Below are 14,647 nucleotides of genomic sequence, written 5' to 3' on the forward strand. Positions count from 1 at the left end.
ATTGCACCACTGCACTGCAGCCTGGGCAACGAGTGAAACTCCATCTCAAAAAAAAAAAAAAACAAAAAAATGCTGAACTGGAACTCAATAGGGAAACTTTTTCAAAGAGGAAACATGATGTGAGTGATTAAATTAAATAAAGTTAAAGGGAATTACTGAAAAATATTTAAGGAAGTAAGTATAAAGGTAAAAGATGTTGGAGCAGAATCACATGTAATGATCTTGCAGGACTAAATTATTTCATTAATAACTGACTTTATATGCCTTTGGCAGTCAGTGCTAAGCAGCCTGTGTTCTCTTGCAGTGCTGTCTCCATTTAAGTAACAAGTCTAGTCACGTAGACGGAAAAGAAATTGCAATATAATAGATCATTTGGATCAGAAGAGTTTGTAAGAGTCACTAGGAAGCAGTAAGACTGAATTTAACTGTGTGCTATCTGCTGGGAAGCTTCATGTTCAAAGTAAAATATAAAAATTAAAAAAAATTTAAGTGACCGGAAAATAGTTACTTTGTGCAGTTTTTCTGTTTTGCACTCTCCCTTTTCTATTTTTTTCATTTCTGGCCTATCTGCATAAGAAGAATAAGTACAAGTATAGCCTGAGCCACTTCTCTGTTTAGTCCTCATCTTAGTCTTACAAATTGTGCCCCACTACATTGCCCCTTGCCATCTGGAAGCAGATATCAAACACAAAGTGCTAACCAGAATTCATTGTCTTATTGTTTAAAGCAGTCTTGGAAAAAAGGACATGGATGATTTTAAAAGGATTTATCAGTAATGAACAATATAGTTCAGAAACCTAATTACAGTGAAGGTATTGTGGAGCCTAGTAATGTGATAATAGCTAATATATGCCCAGCTATGAGGCACAGAAACGTTTGCTATTGCCTGCCCCTGGGGGATCGTGTTAATCTCAGAGCTGGATCTCCACCTCAAGCATCTTTATTAGTGTGACGCTAATTCACTGGAACTGAGCTCAAGAGAGGGCCTCAGAATGTGTTGCACAACAGCAGACATGAGTCAGCGAGTAAACTGGCCCTTAAGTTTTCTTCAGTTAAGAACCAGAAAGTTTTCTCTCCTTCAGAACCTGTTTGCCTCTGAATCACTTGGTGGTCAAGATTGTGCTGTTGGAGTACTCAGGGAGAGCCACTGAGAAATATATATTGTTTGCCAGTTGATCTAGATTCATATAACTCATATCTCTTGGGGATTTAAGCAACACTTGAGCCATTTTGTGCCAACCTCCTGATGGGGGAATAAAAACTGAGTCAACTTCATTTTCTGCTCTTCTTAATAGTGAAACGCCTCCTGATGATTTCTCATCCTTAACTTTTCTTTGCTATTATGAAGGGGCTGACATCAAATAAGTGGTTAGCAATTTTGTAGAGCTGGGGAAAATTACTACTGAGGATATTTCAAGGTCCTTGTGATAGGCTGTTTTCTGAAGATATGTCTTCACTTTGAAACATTTCCTAGCAAAGCCAGTGCTCCTGCATGCCAAGTTAGTATGACAATGTATTTCTTATTGCATTGTCGTTATTGCTTAGCATTAAAATACAAACGTCATGGCAGGACACATTATATAATAGAACTCTAATCAGATTCTCTTTTCCTTTATGAAACACATCTCACTTATGATATATTCTCCAAAGTAATTATGTTTTTTCCTGTGACTTGTGGAAATCTGAAAGGATGAAAATTTCTCCCATGAGCAATTGGATTATGCTTTGCTAAATGAAACATTTAATAATCAAACTGGTCTTTCTGTACATTTTTAGAAAAATTGGATTACAGTTAGTGAAAACAAGAGAGAAAAAAAAAGGCCAAACTGCAGGCATTCAGCATGACCATGTGCTCAGGTTTCTCCCTGAGACTTTAGCTCTGTAAATAATGTTTTTTGTTGTTGTTGTCGGAGACAGTCTCACTCTGTCATCTAGGCTGGAGTTCAGTGGCGCAATCTCAGCTCATTGCAGCCTCTGCCTCCCAGATTCAAGCGATTCTTGTGCCTCAACCTCCCGAGTAGCTGGGATTACAGGCGTGCACCACCACACCCAGCTAAGTTTTGTATTTTTTAGTAAACATGAAGTTTCATCATGTTGCTCAGGTTCGTCTCAGAACTCCTGGCCTCAAGTGATCCATCTACCTTGGCCTCCCAAAGTGCTGGGATTACAGGCGTGAGCCACCATGCCCAGCCATGTAATACTGGTTTTAAATCACTTTTAGCTTTATAGTAAGTGGTGTTAATAACTAAATGAGCAAACCTTTAAATCTTGAAATATATGTGCAAATATGAGTATATGTATATATATAATTAGAAAATACATTTGATTTTACAGGAAAAAAGAAAATATGTGATTTTTAAAATTCATTGCTACATCTCAGTGACATCCAGAAAGGCATGTAGGTTCTGCTATTATATCTCTTCACTAATGTGTTTTTAACCAGTTACTGTAGTTCCCACAGTAAGCAAGTTAGATAATGTATACGCATATTTGAGTGTCAGAATTAGGCCCATTTCTTCTCTATGTCAGTACAAGGGCTATGATGACTAACTCTTGAGTATCACAATTATGATTCACCAGCACAGTTTAAATTGGAGACCCTAATTATATCCTTCTCACTTCAAGGGAGACTTGAACTGCCAAATGGAAATCCAAGGAGGCAATGGCATATTTTCATTCGAATTTCGTTAGTATTTCTGCTAGACTGTCCTCTAATAAAATACAAACTATATTTACTGTACTTTCAGATGAAAAAGTCTCTTTAGTTCCAATGTTGTCTTGTTTCTCAAGTTTTCATTAGTGTTCTTGCCATTTTCTTATATGGGAATTTTCTAGTCCTTTTGATGGGCACTTTGTTTTAGCAGCTGGGAGCTTTTTTCAGCCTGCAAAACAATTATTAGTCCTTTTGGTGCATCATAAGTTTTTAAGATTTCCAAGCTGTAAGTAATCATTTTGACCTACCACCCTTATTGCTCACTGTTGAAATATCCTTGGCTGTAGTATGCTATCTTCCTTTTCCTGTTTGCTGGTAATTCTTTTGGAATGGGAGGATAAAGATCTTTTTACAAACAAGTTTTTAAGTTGCGTCTTACATGGAAAACAAAGTCCTCTGCATGGATTCTTGGCATAATCTGGGTTTTTCCTCGTTTATCCATTTACATTTCCCAATGCCTCCATTTGTAATTCTCAAATCATCAAAATCTGTTCTACCACCTGAATCAACATCCAACCATGTGGTAGGGCCTTTGTGGGAATGACTTTATTTGATTTTGGAAACTGGTCACAAGACTTAATATAACAGCATGTAGTTGTTTTATTTCCACCTTTCTCATATTATAGGAAAGAAAATATCTTTTTTCAACAAGGGAGGAGAATTGCCTGTTGGCTAGACCCTGAGTGGGAGGTGAAGTTTTCTGTGCTTTCCAGTGGGTTCCTTTTGTGTAGAAACCCAGTTATCCCCTCCTCCCACTCCACCTAATGTATTCCTCTAGAATTCCTATGCGTTTTCCTCCCCCTCTACACAACAAGACCCCAATTATATTTTTTCTGCAGTCACCATTTGCATGTTCTTGACTGCATAATGTTTTGCTTACAGCATCAAAAGGACTTTTTATCTCTTCTTCATGATGAATATTGTCCCAGTTAATTTATGTGTGTCTTTATGGTATCTCACGCTGCGTGACTCTGACTGGTACTGGGAATGCCATTCTTCTCTGGTTCTCATGCTGATGTCACTAGTGTTAAGCACTTAGAACCCAGCCCTTCTGTTAGACCACTTACAAGCAGTACAAACTAGGCAGTTGCTATATGGTTTTAAAATGTAGTTTTTAATTTTATCAAAGTTATGCATGCACATAGTATGGCTAGTTCTTGATTTTTCTGTTGGAGATAGTAGATATGCCTTTTCGACTATGGAAAATGATGATTCAGCTCTCTTTCATTGCTTGCTTCCCCCCATCCCCATACTTCCTGTCCTTCTCTGTTCTTTCATTGTGTCATATAGTTTCAGCTACACCAATGTTTAGGGTTTATATTTTTGTGACATTGTACATGCTATTCACAGCTGAACTATGATATGACTGCATTTTTAAAAAATAACGTTATTTTGTTATCTCTTGATTTAGTAAATGTAATTATCTCTTGAGTTGGGGGGGCTTAGTTTTCTGTGCCTTAAAACTAGCCAACCCTAACCTTTCCCTTTGTTGTACGAATCTCTTAATACAAAACACTTAAGAAAAAGCTCGAAATGTCCTTTCACCATTATCCACAAGAGTACTATTGCCTGTCTTGTTTTTTCCCTCTTGCCTGGGATCTCATGACTTACTCTTCAGTTATTATCCATTTTTGAGGCCTTGGGTGTTTCAGTATACGTATGTTCGTATTGCTCTTACCCTTGATTAGTAGTTTGGCTGGGCCAGGCACAGTGGCTCATGCCTGTAATCCCAGTACTTTGGGAGGCCAAGGCAGGTGGATCTTTTGAGGGCAAGAGTTTGAGACCAGCCTGTGCAACATGGCAAGATCCTGTCTGTACTGAAAATACAAAAGCTTGCTGGGTGTGGTGGCATGTACCTGTAGTCCCAGCTACTTGGGAAGCTGAAGCAGGAAAATCACATGAACCCAGGAGGCGGAGGTTATGGTGAGCCAAGATTGCGCCACTGCCCTCCAGCCTGGGTGACAGAGTGAGACCCTGTTTCAAAAAAAAAAAAAAAAAAAAAAATCGGAACACTAACAAGAATTCTAGGCTGGAAATACTTTTCCCTAAGAATTTTGAAGAAATGTCTTCTGTGTCTGGTATTTCTGTTGAGCAATTTAGTTGCTTGATAAGTTTTACATACCACTTGTTTTTTTATCACCCCGGAAACTTCAGATAATTGCTTTGTTCCCAGTATTCTGAAATCTCACAGTAATCAATGTACTTTGTGTGAATCCACTTTCAGTCTTTGTGCTGGGTTCCCAGACAGCCATGTACTTGGAAACAATCTTTCATTTCTGTGAGATTTATTGAGATTTTTCAAAAAATTTCCTTTCCTTTGTTTTCTCATTCTGTCTATTCGATGTATTTTTTTGGATATTTGACAGGTCTGCCCTATTTCTCTTCTTTTTGCTACTATTTTCCAGGTCTTTGACCTTTTTTCTATTTTCTGAAAGATAATCTTAGCTTTCTCTTAATGCTTCCATTGAGTTTTTTACTTTTCCTATCGTATTTTTTATTTCCAAGAACTCTTTATTTATGAAATATTTTTATAGTATTCTCTTCCCTCCATCCCTCCCACTTCTGTTGCAGTATCATTCACCTTTCTCTCTAGAGATATCTATGATACAATTTTTTCTTTTGAAGTTTTGGGTTCATCCTTTGCTCCTCTCTCCTCACATCCAGCCTTATTCTCCATGGGTGTGGAAAAAAAGGGTGATGTCCTTTGAGTTGAACTACAGACCCTTTACCTTTAATCCACTCATTCTTTTCCACCAAATCTGACATGTAGTTTGTCATCTTCACTTCTTATCAACAGTATATGATCCCTGCTTTGTTCAAGACCTGGCTCCAAGTCGACCTTCCACAAGGTTTTGCTAGAGTCTAGACCAAAACTCTTTCCAAACCCAAACTTCCAGTCACCACACCAAACTACTTCTGCAGACTCATGTGTCCATTTCACTGTGACAGCTCATTTATGCTTTTCATGTGTGCCTTTGTGATTGCTCTGTATTTGTCTTATCCACTTTCTAAGGAAAAAAAGCTACATAATATCTATATCCCTGTCAGTCCTCTGAAGCCCCACAAAATCAAAACCATTTTTATAATGATACCAAGATATTCATCTCTTTCACACATTCTCTCATACTTTTACAGTGGAGTTTTCTAGAGTTTAAAGATGTGTGATATTGCAGTAGATTGAATGCAGTAGATATGAAAATTGATCTGTCTGCCATTAAGCCAGGCATTCAAGAGAATTTGCAATAGTATAAAACAATACTATCCTCACTAATTTTTTTTGTTAAATAAATACTATAAAATGTTTTGTTTTAATTTCTTAAAACAAATATCCATAGATTGAACCTCCATAAACAAAAACTCCCTTTGGAATGCTTTGGAGTTAGGATTCCAAAGAGTTTTTGGGTTAGGATCCAAAACTTTGGAATTAGGGTTCCAAAGTTTAGAATCCTAATCCTTTTGTAATTAGGATTCCAGAGTCTTTTTCCAAAGGATCCTTTGGAATCCTGATTCCAAATGTACATTTTAAGTGTCAAGAGGTCATGAGACCAAAAAGTTTAGCACACCTGTCCTGAAGCTGTAGATATACATATATGGCTCATTACATCTATTAAATATTTAAGTACTCTGCAATAAATTATTATTATTTTTTAAAATTTTTTTGAGACAGCGTTTCACTCTTGTCTCCCAGGCTGGGGTGCAATGGCACTATCTCTGCTCACTGCAACCTACACCTCCTGGGTTCAAGTGATTCTCCTGCCTCAGCCTCCCAGTAGCTGGGATTACAGGCACCCACCACCATGCCCAGCTAATTTTTTATATTTTTAATAGAGACGGAGTTTCGTTGTTTTGGCGAGGCTGGTCTCGAATTCCTGACCTCTGGTGATCCACCTGCCTTGGCCTCCCAAAGTGCTGGGATTACAGGCGTGAGCCACCGCACCCAGCCTACAGTAACTTATTTTAAAAGAGACATCCCTTCTTATTCCCCTATGCCATCTTTATTTGTTTGTTTATATTTGTATATTCTCGTACATTCTTTGGCGATGCTCTGTGGATTTTTTTTTCCTATCTTAGATAAAATAGAATTAAAGTTTTGATTGTTATACTCTCAGTATTTATTTATTTATTTGATTGTTATTTTGAATTGTTTTATTTTAGATGAAAAAGAGAAATTCGAACCCACAGTCTTCAGGGATACACTTGTCCAGGGGCTTAATGAGGCTGGTGATGACCTTGAAGCTGTAGCCAAATTTCTGGACTCTACAGGCTCAAGATTAGATTATCGTCGCTATGCAGACACACTCTTCGATATCCTGGTGGCTGGCAGTATGCTTGGTAAACCATGCATTATCTCTTCTTGTAGTATATTTATATATTTTTAATTCTGTTGAAGTATTTCCTTATACGATAGAGTCTTTATAAGTTTATGTTTATTAGAGTTAATAAAAATACAAATGGAAGCCTATAATTTTACCTGGTTTAGGATTTGGAATGGTATTAATGCAGATGTGAAATGATTATTGGTTAATAGAAGCATAGAATGGAGGACTTTGGTTGACATTACAACAAAGTCGGCCACTTTGCTTCTCCTAAAAGCCGCCTTTCTCATATGTCCCTACTCTTTCAGTGTTTTTGGAGGGGCCATAAAAGGGGTAATTTCTGCAAAAGACTATAACTTAGTGTATAAATTTTCAAGGTTTAATTAATGCCATTTCATCCATAAATAAAGCATATAAGAAATATAGTTTAAACCTGGTTTGTGAAAAATCATTTAAATTTTAAGTATAAGTAGAAAAATTAAAGATAGAAGATTAGAAATTGTTAAAGGTAGGTGAAAACAAAATAAAAGCTATACCTTATAGAACAGAGGCATCAGGGAAGTAGGCTTCAAATGCTATTTAAGTTTATTAAGTAGATGATTCTAACATTTATTAAGTATAATAGCCACCCACTTTTCCTCTCATAGTCATTCTTAGATCTGAGTTCTTATCGTTAGTTCCTGTCGTAGCTGTAAATCACTAGAAACCGTCAAATTTCCTAGGCCAGGAATTTTCAGTTTGCAAATGTGTGCAAGTGTTTTAGTTGTTAAAAAGACTTGAGTGGGGAGGGCAGCTATTTGTCTACCTGCTATGCAAAGAACATGCAACATAATGAAAGACTGCCTTGCCCAAAGTGCCATCATTGCCTTTCCTTGAGAAAACACTGCTTAAGCCAGCCTACCTTGGCTTTGAAAAAGAATGTGCATACATTCCTCCATCTTGAGGTGGAACTGCCCGTAAATTCCTTTTTCTCTGAGCTCTTATTTCAAGCAATCTGTTTGGTATATGGCCCCATTGACTACTAGGCCTTCTGTCATTCTGCCTTGCTAGTTTTCGCCACATACTGAATTAGTTTTGTTGTTCTTATTGTTTATGAAGAACTTACATTATGACTGTAGATAATTCAAGTCTAAGTATAACAGCTATCTATATTGAGCTCAAATCCCATTACCCGGGAAAAATCATCGTTAACATTTTGGTTACTTCCCTTCTGGAAATCTCTTTAGCAGCCGGGCGTGGTGGCTCACGCCTGTAATCCCAACACTTTGGGAGGCTGAGGCGGGCGGATCACCTGAGGTCAGGAGTTCGAGACCAGCTTGGCCAACATGATGAAACCCCGTGTCTATAAAAAAATACAAAATTTAACAGGATGTGGTGGCGGCTGCCTGTAATCCCAGCTACTAGAGACGCTGAGGCAGGAGAATCACTTGAACCTAGAAGGCAGAGGTTACAGTGAGCTGAGATCGAGCCTCTGCACCCCAACCTGGGTGACAGAGCGAGATTCTCTCTCGAAAAGAAAAAAGAAATCTCTTTACCTCATAAAATTTTGAGACTGGGTGACATTATGCAAATACGATATTCTGCATGCTGATTTGTATTTATTCAGCAATATGTTGCTGCCTTGCACACCCATCAGTGTTATACTGGATGATTCTAAAAAGAATTAAAGCCAAACGGATGTTAAAGAATATTTAGGGGCTGGGCACGGTGGCTCACACCTGTAATCCCAGCACTTTGGGAAGCCAAGGCAGGCAGATCACCTGAGATCGGGAGTTCGAGACCAGCCTGACCAACGTGGAGAAACCCTGTCTCTACTAAAAATACCAAATTAGCTGGGCATGGTGGTGGGTGCCTGTAATCCCAGCTACTCAGGAGGCTGAGGCAGGAGAATCTCTTGAAGCCAGGAGGTGGAGGTTGCAGTGAGCCGAGATCGCACCATTGCACTCCAGCCTAGGCAACAAGAGTGAAACTCTCTGGGCAAAAAAAAAAAAAAAAAAAAAATATTTAGGCTGTTTGCAGTTGTTGCTTTTATAAACAACAGTTATCAGTATCTGTATGCACATATCTTTGTGCTTTTACCTGATTACATCTTTATCTACTTAGCAAGGGATTAATGGATTAAATAAAAGATGGAGATATTTTTATCTATATCTGTCTCCATCTACCTAGCTGAGAGAGAAAAATAGTCTTCAAAAGGAACATTATATTTAATATTTTATCAAAAATTATGAGTTCCTATTTACATACACCTTTAACAATGTTAGCTACCTAATTTCATCAGTTCTCTAGATCTCTGTCAATTAGGTAAGTGATAAGTATTTTCATTTTAAAACTTTAATAGTGGAGTTGAATATTTCCTAATATATTATTGACTTCTAGTATTTCGTTAATTATGATATATTTTTATCAGAGTGATCTTCAGCAAGTTTTGGTTCTTGCCAAAGTCACATGACTGTAGTAGTCACTTATATGGACCCTTTTCAGACTGAGTGACCTCCAGGCAGCACTGTTGGCCCTTTTGTCATTCTTGAACTCTTTTATTTTCTTCCCTTACACGAGACCACTTAGACCTCCTTCTACCTCTCTGGATGCCACTTCTTACATTACTCCTGGCTTCCATTGTTAACCACCTCCCCATATAAAATTATCTGTATAATTTGTATTGAGTTTCTTAAAGTTTCCTTTACCGTGATCAGCAGATTTATCTCTGTAGCCCAGATTTCTTTTTTTTTTTTTGGCAGTTGCAAGATTTAATGGAGTGAAAACAGAGCTCCCATACAAAGGGAGGGGACCCAAAGAGGGTAGCCATTGCTGGCTTGAATGCCTGGGTTTATATCCCAGTCATCGTCCTTCCCACTGTGCTCTCAGGCAATAGATGACTGGCTATTTCTTTGCCTCCTCTTTTTGCCTAATTAGCATTTTAGTGAGCTCTCTTTACTACCTGATTGGTTGGGTGTGAACTAAGTTGCAAGCCCCATGTTTAAAGGTGGATGTGATCACCTTCCCAGCTAGGCTTAGGGATTCTTAGTCACCCTAGGAAATCCAGCTAGTCCTGTCTCTTAGTACCCCCTCTCAACAGGAAAACCCAAGTGCTGTTGGGGAGGTTGGCCAACGACCGCTCTAACTTCTTCCTGCTGAATTGAGGTGTAGTAGGGGTTGTGTAGTTGAGATTTCCTCGGGAGGGGTGCCTTCAATGTCATTAACATTGGAGCATGGGCTAGCAGGCCGGTCCAGGGGTCCGCGGTAGATCTTAGTCATGGACTGCATCTGGGGCTCCATTTGAAGAACATTTGTAGTTTTACAGCTTCGATTCTGGAAGAGACAAACTTAACAAGGAGGTTAAAGATACAGGGATTGAAATGTATGGCCTGCAGTTCAGGGGATTATTTCTTTGGCACTGACTATCTGCTTGATAGTTTTGAAAAGGCCTGGTCCACTAAATAATAATTTGGCCATCTGGGTGCTATCAATTCCTAAGTGAAAGGTTTGGTGAAGGGTTTTAAGTAATTTCCATCGGTTAGTGCAGCCCAGATTTCACTTCTTCACTGCATGTCTGTACATTCAAGAAGAACACAGGGCCAAATGTTTTGGTATAAGCTGTGCAGCACCAGATGTCTACTGAGTCCGGACACGTGACGTAAGGACTGAAGCCAGCTAGGTGCATTCTTCTTACATAAATGCTCTGTTTAATTATTATGTAGAAATTTTCTTGACACTCACAATTTACCTTCTTCCATTGTTCTTTTTTTTTTTTTTTTTTTTTTTAACGATGTCGCCCAGGCTGGAATGTTGGCTCACTGCAACTTCCGCCTCCTGGGATCAGGCAATTATCTCGAGTAGCCGGGATTACAGGCGTGTGCCGGCACACCCAGCTAATTTTGTAATTTTAGTAGAGATGGGGTTTCCACCATGTTGGCTAGGCTGGTCTCGAACTCCTGACCTGAGGTGATCTGTCCCAAAGTGCTGGGATTACAAGCATGGGCCACCACGCCCGGCCCCATTGTTCTTAAAACAGCGGCTATCTTGGTCTTTCACTATTACCCTTCGTATAGTAAATACAATAAATATATTAAGTTCACTTCTACCTTGAGAAAAACAGCAGTCACTCCAAAAACGTTAGAAATGGCAAACAATACTTGGTCCTAATATCAGCAAAAATTTTAATGCAAGGTGTAGCAATATTATTAATATGTAATAAGTGTTTTATTTCATTAAACAATGTAACTTTAAAAAACATACTTCTCAAAAGTCTGTAGTTTCAATATCAAACTTTTCAGTTTTGTAATTTCTATCAAAAGCAATAGCAATAATTAGCCCAGAGTTTTTAGAAGATCATTATCTGTTTGTTCCATATCAGGGGAACCAGCCCCCAGTATTTCAACGTAGGTTCTTTTCTGTTTTCCCTAAGTGTTGGCCGGTCTGAGAAATAAAGAGAAAGAGTACAAAAGAAAGAAGTTTTACAGCTGGGTCTCCGGGGGTGACATCACGTGTCGGCCTGAGCTGCAAAACCAGCAAGTTTTTATTAGCGATTTCCAAAGGGGAGACAGTGTACGAATAGGGTGTGGGTCACAGAGATCACATGCTTCAAAGGCAATAAAATATCACAAGGCAAATGGGGGCAGAGCAAGATCACAAGGCCAGGGCGAAATTAGAATTACTGATGAAGGTCCATGTCCCGCTGGGCACACACTGTCATTGATAAATATCTTAACAGGAAACAGGGTTTGAGAGCAGACACAACTGGTCTGACTAGAATTTTGCCAGGCTGGAATTTCCCAATCCTAACAAGCCTGGGGGTGCTGCAGGAGACCAGGGTGTATTTCATCCCTTATCTTCAACTGCGTAAGTATTGATTGGGGAAGTGATAAATGTCCATGAAATCTTCACAATTTATGTTCAGAGATTGCAGTAAAGACAGGCTTAAGAAATTATAAAAGTATTAATTTGGGGAACTAACAAATGTCCATGAAATCTTCACAATTTATGTTCTTCTGCCGTGGCTTCAGCCGGTCCCTCCCTCCGTTCAGGTTCCCTGACTTCCCGCAACAGTTCCAGGTGGTTATATTCATTTAAAAGGGCTAATTAAATCTCATGCATAAATTAATTGAGTGAAAATAGACTCTTGAAGGGGCTGACTTCTCCAAAAACTAATTTACTTACTAAACCGTATGCTGAAGTCTGAAGCCCATAGAGGGGATGATAAGCTAAGGAAAGTATAACTTGATTGAATTCTCATTTGCCTATGCCTGCTAAAAAAGGTGGCTATGGGTGGCCCTTTTAATCCAGAGATCTGAAATCACAAGTTAATTCAAGGTGATTATACACTAATACACAAACAAATAAAGGGAGTGGCTAATGAGTAGAGAGTGTTTGTCTTTTCAGCTTTGACTATTGTTGTATCCTTGGTGCCTAGCACAGTAGCTGGTATAAGTATATACACTACAAACATTTGTTGTGTATATGAAAGATATTAATCTAACTACCCAAACCTTCTACCTTAATTACAACGAAGTAAAATTAGAAAATAAAAATTCCTAATGTTCTCATTCTGCTCTTCTAATCAACTAATGCTTCTAATGGCTACCATTGAAACTTACAGGAGGACCCTTTGAATATGGAAAGTTATTGAAGAAAAAGGCATCTAAACTATTGAGTCCATGGGGAAAAAAAGATGAGAGAGAATAAAATAATTTCTTCTAGCCAACATAGCAGCTGGGCGATCAAATTCAAATAGCAAGCATCGGAGTCCATGCTATTCAACCAGTCATGGATAACTGGGTTAGCAAAGGAGGGAGCAATTGTGATAGCTACCCAAGTAGAAGGCAAAAAGATCTATGACTCAGGTCTGGTCAGTTCTGTAGTTGGTGATCTAGGTAGAGTATCTGCAAAATACTTGCAAAATGTTAGCAAGCCTGAAGAAAGAACTATGTCCTGGAGTGGGAAGTGTCTGGAGTTGCATTGAGAATATTTACTGAATATTACTGAATATTTACTGAAAAATTTACTGAATAAAGGTTGTTCTTTGCTTCCATGATTAAGAATATACTTTGGAAAGAACCAGACTTATAGTGATAGGATGTAGTGAAGGCAAGGATGTGGAACAAAAATGAAGTACACTATGGTGGGAGTATGAATGAAACAACTAATTTGTATTATATTAGAAACATGAAGTATACAAGGCCAACTACAGTGGCTTACGTCTGTAATTCCAGCACTTTGGGTTGCTGAGGCAGGAGGACCACTTGAGCCCAATAGTTAAAGACCAGCCTGGGCAACATGGGAAAACCCTGTATCTACAAAAATTACGAAAAAATAAGCTGGGCATGGTGGCACACACCTGTGGTCCTAGCTACTTGGGAGGCTGAGGCAGGAGGATCACTTGAGCACCCTGGAGGTTGAGACTGCAGTGAGCCATAATTGCACCACTGCACTCCAGCAATAGAGCAAACCCTGTCTAAAAAATAAAAATAAAAAAATAGGCCAGGTGCAGTGGCTCACACCTGTAATCCCAGCACTTTGGGAGGCTGAGGTGGGCGGATCACAAGGTCAGGAGTTCGAGACCAGTCTGACCAACATGGTGAAACCCCATCTCTACTAAAAATATAAAAATTAGCCAGGCATGGTGGTGCATGCCTATAATCCCAGCTACTCAGGAGGCTGAGGCAGGAGAATCGCTTGAACCGGGGAGGTGGAGGTTGCAGTGAGCCGAGATTGTGCCGTTGCACAATTGTCACAGCCTGGGTGATAGAGTGTGACTCCATCTCAAAAAAAAGGAAAAAATATACAGCAACGTGTGTACATCTATACATACATATCATTCTTTGAAATTTTATGTGACTCTTAGATTTTACATCTACTTTGATTATTTTCTTTCATTTGCCAGAATTGATCTGTTCTGCAAATGCTGTTCTCAATTTCGGTATTATCCTAATTATAATTACCTTTCTCTTTTTAGCCCCTGGAGGAACACGCATAGATGATGGTGACAAGACCAAGATGACCAACCACTGTGTGTTTTCAGCAAATGAAGATCATGAAACCATCCGAAACTATGCTCAGGTAGAGCCTATTTGAGAGATTGAAGCATTTGAAGAGGATTGAGGAAAACTCTATAGAAGCTCTGCAGTCCACCCACTTTTTAAATAGGAATCTTAGAAAGCCTTTAAACTTATGAAAATAATGGGCATTAAAACTACAAAAATAGGCCTAGCAGTGTGGCTCGAGCCTATAATCCCAGCGCTTTGGGAGGCCATGGCAGGTGGATCACCTGAGGTCAGGAGTTTGTGACCAGCCTGGCCAACATGGTGAAACCCCATCTCTACTAAAAAATACAAAAATTAGCTGGGTGTGGTGGTGGGCGCCTGTAATCCCAGCTACTTGGGAGGCTGAGGCAGGAGGATCACTTGAACCCGGAAGGTGGAGGTTGCAGTGAGCTGAGATTGTGCCACTGCTCAACCTTGGTGACAGAGTGAGACTCCATCTCAAAACAAAACAAAAAGAACTCCAAGAATATAATGCTTTTTTTTTTTTTAACCTCTCTTGTGGGAATTTAAATATTTATTCTTGGATCAGGAGAATTCGTTTTTCTTGTATGCATGTTAAGGAATATGTAAGTATT

General features: G+C 39.0%; 1 protein-coding gene across 5 annotated transcripts in view; it reads left to right on the forward strand.

Moving 5' to 3' along the window:
* Positions 1–14,647, forward strand: part of BZW2 (basic leucine zipper and W2 domains 2) — a 60,376-nt gene that overhangs the window by 21,159 nt on the left and 24,570 nt on the right. For all 5 annotated transcript variants that reach the window (XM_518982.7, XM_003318329.6, XM_009452701.3 and 2 more), the window contains exons 3-4: positions 6,869–7,045; positions 13,985–14,088. In XM_518982.7, coding sequence (XP_518982.6) covers positions 6,869–7,045; positions 13,985–14,088 — 281 coding nt within the window. The remainder of the gene's footprint in view (positions 1–6,868; positions 7,046–13,984; positions 14,089–14,647) is intronic.

Source organism: Pan troglodytes, chromosome 6, assembly GCF_028858775.2.
Source record: "Pan troglodytes isolate AG18354 chromosome 6, NHGRI_mPanTro3-v2.0_pri, whole genome shotgun sequence".
NCBI classification, from domain to species: Eukaryota; Metazoa; Chordata; class Mammalia; order Primates; family Hominidae; genus Pan; species Pan troglodytes.